The sequence below is a fragment of the Anomaloglossus baeobatrachus genome, chromosome 5 (genome assembly GCF_048569485.1).
Source record: "Anomaloglossus baeobatrachus isolate aAnoBae1 chromosome 5, aAnoBae1.hap1, whole genome shotgun sequence".
NCBI lineage: Eukaryota > Metazoa > Chordata > Amphibia > Anura > Aromobatidae > Anomaloglossus > Anomaloglossus baeobatrachus.
In genome coordinates, this window is record NC_134357.1 from 55,898,998 (window position 1) to 55,907,216 (window position 8,219).

Sequence of the window (8,219 nt, forward strand, 5' to 3'; positions counted from 1 at the left end):
ACTGGAAATTATTATTTATTATTACAGCGCCATATATTCCATGACGCTTTACAAGTGAAAAGGGTATACATAAAAAACAAGTACGACAATGATGAACATTACAATAACAGACTGGTACAAGAGGAGAGAGGACCCTGCCCGCGAGGGCTCACAGTCTACGGGGAATGGGTGAGTGTACAATAGGTGAGGACAGAGCTGGTTATGCAGTGGTCTACTGGACTGAGGGTTATTGTAGGTTGTAGGCTTGTTGGAAGAGGTGGGTCTTCAGGTTCCTTTTGGAGCTTTCCACGGTAGGCGAGAGTCTGATATGCTGGGGTAGAGCGTACCGGAGAATGGGGGAGGCACGGGAGAAATCTTGGATGCGATTGTGGGAAGAGGAGATAAGAGAGGAGTAGAGAAGGAGATCTTGTGAGGATCTGAGGTTGCGTGCAGGTAAGTACTAGGAGACTAGGTCACAGATGTAGCGAGGAGACAGGTTCTGGACGGCTTTGTATGTCATGGTTATTGTTTTAAACTAGAGTCTTTGGGCAATGGGAAGCCAGTGACGGGATTGGCAGAGTGGCAAGGCCAGGGAATAACGAGGGGACAGGTGGATTAATCGGGCCGCAGAGTTTAGGATAGATTGGAGAGGTGCAAGAGTGTTGGAAGATAGGCTACAGAGCAGGCACTTGCAGTAGTCGAGGCGGGAGATGATGAGAGCATGCACCAATGTTTTTGCTGATTCTTGGTAAAGGAAAACACAAATCCGGGGAATATTTTCAGTTGTAGTCGGCATGAGAGTTACTATATTACATGCTTTGTACAGGATACCTTATGCAATATGAATTGCTCAGTTTGTTTCTTATTATCGCTGCCTAAAATATTATTGGGTTTACTATACTGATACATGCGCTAAGCACCTTATCATTTATTTGGATTTAACTTACCATGCTAACTAATATATTTGATTTTGTGATATTAATAATTAATATAAAGCTTTCAATTTTAATATCCAAGTCTCCTTTTTTTGATAAGTGGTTATCATTAGAAAGAGTATTAGATTATAGTAGAAAACAGAAAAGCTAGAGCATCTTAGGACACATGGGAATTACTGTGCCTTCTAACGTTTCGGTCCTAGACCTCGGACCTTCATCAGAAGGAAACTGATTGCTATAGATTTGGAACACCAATTAAGGAAGGCGCAGAAGAATAGCGATGGCAGTGGAGCTGTGCACGTGCAACTAATGTTGCTATTCTTCTGCACTTTACTTCCTGGATCTTCCATATATACAGCAATCAGTTGCCTTCTGATGAAGGTCCAAGGTCTAGGACTGAAACATTATAATTTGTGCATTTGCAGTAGGATTGTCTCATTAAACTATATGTGTAGCACATGGCCTAAAGTGAGTCGCAAAGCATTCAATATTTGCTCAAAATTCATAGTGAAATTGAATAATTTTGAATAAATTTGCTTATCTTTTGTTTTGCTCCTTCTTACTAAGCTTGACAGTTATCATGAGGAGAGGGATTAAGTAGGAGGAAGAGATGGCGCTCATTACCAATGGGATTTGAATAGCTGCTAAATGTTTCTTACCTGTACTTGCTGTATTGTACATTTATGCAACAACAATCTTTGCACCTTCGATCACAGGACTATACACTGTGTTCCAAATTATTATGAAAAAAATATTTTTTCATATTTTCCTAAATTAACTTTATGAATTGCAGTCATTGTTATTTTCCAGTCATCTACTATTCGAGTATAATTGAAATGGTTTTGATCAAACTGCGAATGAAAACAGTATATTTTTAAAAATAATAAACACTCAAAGTACACTCAAAATGCATGTTCCAAATTATTATGCACAGCAGAGTTTTCAACCTTTTTATTTTCAAAAACAAAATGGTCAATTGTGAAATTCTAAGCATTATCAGCTTATTACAAAATGAAATCAAGTCAAAACTTAATTCTAGGTGATGTTACATTTCCACATAGGACCCCTTGTTCGAAAGAAGCTTCTGAACTCTCTTGTCCATTGAATTTGTCAGTTTTTGGATGGTTTGGGCTTCAATTGTTTTGCATGTGGACAGAATACCCACCCAGAGCTGTTGCTTAGATGTGAACTGCCTCCCGCCATCATAGACACTCCTTTTGATGATGCTCCAGAGGTCCTCAATGGGGTTGAGGTCAGGGGAAGATGGTGGCCACACCATAAGTTTGTCCTCTTTTATGCCCATAGCAGCCAGAGATGCAGATGGGTTATTTGCAGCATGAGACGGTGCATTATTATGCATGAAAATGATCTTGCTGCGGAATGCACGGTTTTTCCTCCTGAACCATGGCAGGAAGTGCTGTTTTAGAAACTCCACATAGATTATGGAGTTCATCTTTACCCCTTCAGGGATCCTAAAGGGGCCGACAATCTCTCTCCCCATGATTCCAGCCCAAAACATTACTCCACCTCCTCCTTGTTGGCGCCTTAGCCATGTTTTCATGGGGTGTCCATCAACCAGCCATCCTCCACTCCATCCATCTGGACCATCGAGTGTTGCGCGGCACTCATCGGTGAACAAAACAGTTAGGAAGTCAGTCTTCATGTATGGTTTGGCCACTGGTGCCGTTTCTGCTTGTGTGCAGTGGATAGAGGTGGCGACAGGATGGCTTACGCACAGCTGCAAACCTCTGAAGGACCCTGCATCTTGTTATTCGGGGGACGTTGGAGGCACCAGCAGCTTCAAAAACTTGTCTGCTGCCATGAGAAGGCATTTTAGCAGCTGCTCTTTAACCTGACGCAATTGCCTGTTGGAAAGAGTCCTCATTTTTTCCTTATCAGCACGCACACGCGTGTGCTGTGAATCAGCAACATACGTCTTGATTGTGCGATGATCATGATGAAGTGTCTTGGCAATGTTGATTGTGGTCATGCCTTGACCTAAATACTCCACAATTTGTTGCTTCTCAGCAGCAGACACATCCTTTTTCTTTCCCATTTTGGCAAAAAATGTAGGCTACTTAATAATGTGGAACAGCCTTCTTAAGTAGTCTTGCCTTTATTTGGACACACCGGCCAAACTAATGTGCACAGGTATCTGCAATTGCTTTCAGTGATATAAAGAGCCCTGACACACACCACCATCAAGGAGTTTACATGACAAACAAAAAATGTCTGACCTTTTCACTCCTAAACTCTTTTTGCATAATAATTTGGAACACAGTGTATACAATGAATTAGTATCAGCGAAATGCTGAACCCATCAAAGGGGTTGTTTGGGAGTCTTAACATTGATGACCTATTCTTGATCAGTGAGGGTGCAATACCCAGCACATCCGCTGATCACGTGTTCCCGATGCCGCTGTCACCAGCTGGAACAAACTCAGTTGCAGAGTTGCACAGCACAGCTCCATGTAATGTATAACGGCCAAGGCTGGCTATTGCATATCCACCTCCTATTTGAATCAATAGGGGGCGGATGTGCAGTACCCAGCCATGACCACTACACATTTGATGGAGCTGTGCTGTGCAGGTCTGCAACTGAGCATTGTGTCAGCGGGATCCACTGATTGGCGAGGGCCCTATCATAAGGATGTGTCATCAATGTTAAGGTCCCGGACAACTCCATTAAAGGGAATCTGTCATTAAGTTTTCAACACCTAATCTGAGAGCAGCATAATGTAGGGGCAGAGAACCTGGTTCCAGTGGTGTGTCACTTAATGGGCTGCTTAGTGTAGTTTTGATAAAATCACTGATTAATTAGCAGCAGATTATCATTACACGACTACTTGGCATGCTGCTCTGTATTACTGCTACATCTGCAGCAGAGAAAACATTGATTTTATCAAAATGACAGCAAACAGCTCAGTAAGTGACACATCACTGGAATCAGGGTCTCTATCTCTACATTATGCTGCTCTCAGATGGGGCAGCAAAAACCTGGTGACAGATTCCCTTTAAGCACAAAAAAATCACTAGTGATGAATGGGATTAGCAGTGCATTTCTCTGTAAACATATCTAATGATAAATGTGTTTTCATACTTGAGAAGTGTCAACATATTTTAACATTCATTTTTTTTGTATGTTTTTATCCCTTCACGTCAATTGTGTTTGTTAGTTTATTATAGGACTACAATATAAAATTATATGTAATACAATGTAAATATCAACTATTGTACTTACAGCTTTGCGTCCAACACCCCAAAAGTCTGCAATAAGACTAACCCAAAACAGAAGCTCCAGTGCCCCATTGTGGAAATGGAAAGGGCAGTGATTTCTATGTGGGACTTTTTCTACATTTTATATCGTCTTTACTCCCACTTACAAACTTTTAGAAGTACACACACCATGGACATTGTACAGGAGCCTAGAACAGCAAATATTTATTAAGCACTGATTGGTCTAATAAAGATTTTGGACTTATTTAATATTTAAGCTTTAAACTTTTTAACTCACTGACGGCTAACAGCAGAATGGCTCATACAGATGATTGTAGTTTCAGTTTGTTTTCTGTCCTAGTTTACAAAGGGCTGGAGATGGACAGGACATAGACCCAGAGTAGTCAAAAGCGGGCTTTACACGCTGCGGCATCGCTAGCATCGGCTAGCGATGTCGAGCGCGATAGCACCAGCCCCCGTCGTACGTGCGATATTGTGTGATCGCTGCTGTAGCGAACATTATCGCTATGGCAGCGTCACACGCACATGCCTGCTCTGCAACGTCGCTCTGGCTGGCGAACCGCCTCCTTCCTAAGGGGGTGAGTTGTGCGGCGTCACAGCAACGTCACACGGCAGGCGTCCAATAGAAGCGGAGGGGCGGAGATGAGCGGGACGTAACATCCCGCCCCCCTCCTTCCTTCCTTCCGTATTGCCGGTGGAGGCAGGTAAGGAGATGTTCGTCGCTCCTGCGGTGTCACACATAGCGATGTGTGCTGCCGCAGGAACGACGAACAACATCGCTAATAAACAGAAAACATCAGAAAAGAGCAAAGTCCTGCACTACACATGCACTCATACCGCACCATAGGCTCATTCCTCACTGGGATAACACGATCCAGCTGTCAGGTCAGGAAACCGGTTCAGTGTGCAGGTCGGCACAGGAACAGTCAGTCCCAATAATACCAAAGAAGAAGAATACGACCGCACCAACGAGGGGCTGCATCCAGGTCTCCTCCACCCGCCTGCATCGCACACCGTTAAAATGGAATAAAGATTCACCGGATGAAAAATCAAAGTTGGTGCGGTCGTATTCTTCTTCTTTGGTATTAATAAACAGAAAACGATTTTTTGTTTCAGGACGACCTTTCCGCGGCAAACGATTTTGACTGCTTTTGCGATCATTTAAGGTCGCTCATAAGTGTCACACACTGCGATATCGTTAATGATGCCGGATGTGTGTCACAAACACCGTGACCCCGACGATAATTCCTTAACGATATCGTAGTGTGTAAAGCCCGCTAAAGGCTCAAGTCACATGAACAATTTTACCCATTGGTCTCGTGAATTCAGCCCAATAGTATAATGTATATGAAAGTCTTCATACCACTAGCTGTATACTTTTTTGGCCACACAGTTGTTTTCAATTTGAAATTCCTACCTCTATATAAGTTTCCATCAGAGATTTGAAATTATGAAAAAAGCAATTTAGGACTTATAGAAGAAATTTCTACGTTGATTAAAACCAGAAATAGCTAGTAAGTATCTACATGATTTTATCTTTTGCGCTAGTCATTGAGAAATGTCTAGATTTACAAGTCAATTAATTTTCAGTTTAGAGAAAATTGCCCATTGCTACATTTTGCTTGGACTACTGTGAGTAGCCTGTGTGGTTTAAACATACTACCATGACCTACAGCGTCTTCATACTTTTCTCCTGTTGAGCAGATCAGGGGTGTCATTGGTGGGCAATTGCAAAAGGGAGCTGCCAGCAGCAGATCTTGATGACTTGTGTGTCCAAGAGCATTCAAAGAGCTAGAACATTCCTTTGCCAACCATAAAATAACTTTATTGACAGCATGCCAATGCAAGTTAGGGTATGTGCACACGTTGCTTTTTCTTCAGCGCGGAAAAAAACGCACCCTCTGGCAGAGGGGAGAATTGTAAACAATGCTTTTTTGAGAAAAAGGCATCGAAAACGCATGCGTTTTTCATGCGTTTTTCATGCTTTTTTCATGCGTTTTTCATGCGTTTTTTTTAGGTGCGTTTTTTAAGACTTGTCAGTGTTAATAAAGTTGGTTGAACACAGACCTTTGGAAAAAAAAACCTGTGATGTCATTTCCTTCTCCACATTCTGTTTGGATAAATGGGAGGGCTTGGAATGGAAGGAGCACCATTTGAATTTTGGAAAAGTTGAAATAAACTTCGCGCACCATGTCACATTAGCAGAGCCCCTTGGGTACCTATACGTCAGAAAACCCCCACAAGTGACCCCATTTTGGAATCTGCACCCCTCAAGGATTTTATTCAGGAGTATATTAAGCATTTTGAATCTACAGCTACGGTACTTCACCCAAAATGTTGCTGTAGCAACAATATTCTCACTTTTAGGCCCGTTTCACACGTCAGTGAAAAACAGTGACGTTTTTCACTGGCGTGTAAAACATGCACATGTCCCTCCGTGTGCCGTGAATCACGGCACACATGGGTTGTCTAAGTGCAATCCGGGCTCCGTTCTCCGTGGCCCGTGATTGCACTTAGAGATTAACTCACCTGTGCACGCTCCCGCTCTCCATGGTGCTGATCGCTCACGCGGTGCAGCATCCGGCTGGCGCTGACCCCCGCAGCAGCTGCTTCCGGGTCGGCTGTGTCGCACATCATGAATATGCGCGACAATAATGAGCCGGCTCAGAAGCAGCCGGCAGAACGGGCTGCAGAGGACATCGCTGGACGCCGGGAGAGTAAAAATGATTTTTATTTTAAAAGCACTTTTTTTCTGGCACGTGTTTCACGGACCACACCACTGCGTGGTCCGTGGAACATCAGTGATGCCAGAAAAAAATGGACATGTCTCCGTGCGGCAATCACGCACACGCGGGTACGCCGCACGGAGACACGTGCAGTGAAAAATCACTGACGTGTGAGCAGACCCATTCATTATAATGGGTCTGCGTATGTCAGTGATTCTGGTACGTTTAAAAAAAAGCACAAACGTCCCAGAATCACTGACGTGTGAAACAGGCCTAAGGCTATGTGGCCATGATCCAGCGACATGGCGTCCAGTACACAGTGTCAGCCTCCTGCAGAGATGTGAGTGTTGTCCACGGGAGAACGCAGCTGCCCATGCCCACGATTTGGATTCAGGCTGCTGTGGAGCTCTATGCTACCTGCAGAGAACACTCTCGTCTCCGCAGCATAAATTGACATGCTGAGGCTCGGGAAGCCACGCCACTGGTCAGTTTATGCTGCGGAGAAAAGAAGCACAGTGGGCATGAGATTTCTAAAAATCCTTCCACTGTGCTTCTACTGCACAACGCAGCGTCATGGACGCAGGCAAAACACTCTGCGCCCAAAACGCTGCAAACCCTGATTGTGGGCATCCAGCCTAAAAAGCGTCAATGGAGGTCAAATATATATACAACGTCCCACCCCCCCCTGCATATTCTAAGCTGGCACCTTTAGTACCTTTCATGTGGCACTAAAGGGTGCCTAGCCTAGTTTTTATCACAAAAACAAAAAAAAAAATGGCGTGGGGTCCCCCCTATTTTTGATAGCCAGTCAGGGTAAAGCAGACAGCTGTAGCCTGCAAACCACAGCTGGCAGCTTCATCTTGTCTGGTGATCAATTTGGAGGGCTCCCCAGGTTTTTTTTTATTTATAAATAAAAATAATAAAAAAAAAATAACATGGGGTCCCCCCAAATTAGATCACCAGCCAAGGTGAAGCTGACAGCTGAGGTCTGGTATTCTCAGGGTGGGAAGAGCCATGGTTATTGGACTCTTCCCAGCCTAAAAATAGCAGGCCACAGCCGCCCCAGAAGTGGCGCATCCATTAGATGCGCCAATCCTGGCGCTTCGCCCCAACTCATCCCGTGCCCTGGTGCGTTGGCTAACGGGGTAATAAATGGGGTTGATACCAGATGTGTAATGTCACCTGGCATCAAGCCCAGCAATAAGTGATGTCACGGCGTCTATCAGACACCCGACATAACTAATTGACAGTAAACAAAAGCAAAAAAAGACAACAAAAAATTTTTTATTAGAAAAAACACTCCCCAAATCATTCCCTTGTTCTCCAATTTAATAAAAAAAAT

At 43.8% G+C, this 8,219-nt stretch overlaps 1 protein-coding gene across 1 annotated transcript in view; it reads right to left on the reverse strand.

The window, feature by feature from the left end:
* The window catches only part of LOC142312620 (alpha-2-macroglobulin-like), a 179,558-nt gene extending 175,335 nt beyond the window's left edge, over positions 1-4,223 (reverse strand). The window contains exon 1 of the mRNA XM_075351615.1: positions 4,156-4,223. Coding sequence (XP_075207730.1) covers positions 4,156-4,223 — 68 coding nt within the window. The remainder of the gene's footprint in view (positions 1-4,155) is intronic.
* Positions 4,224-8,219: the final 3,996 nt, after the last annotated feature.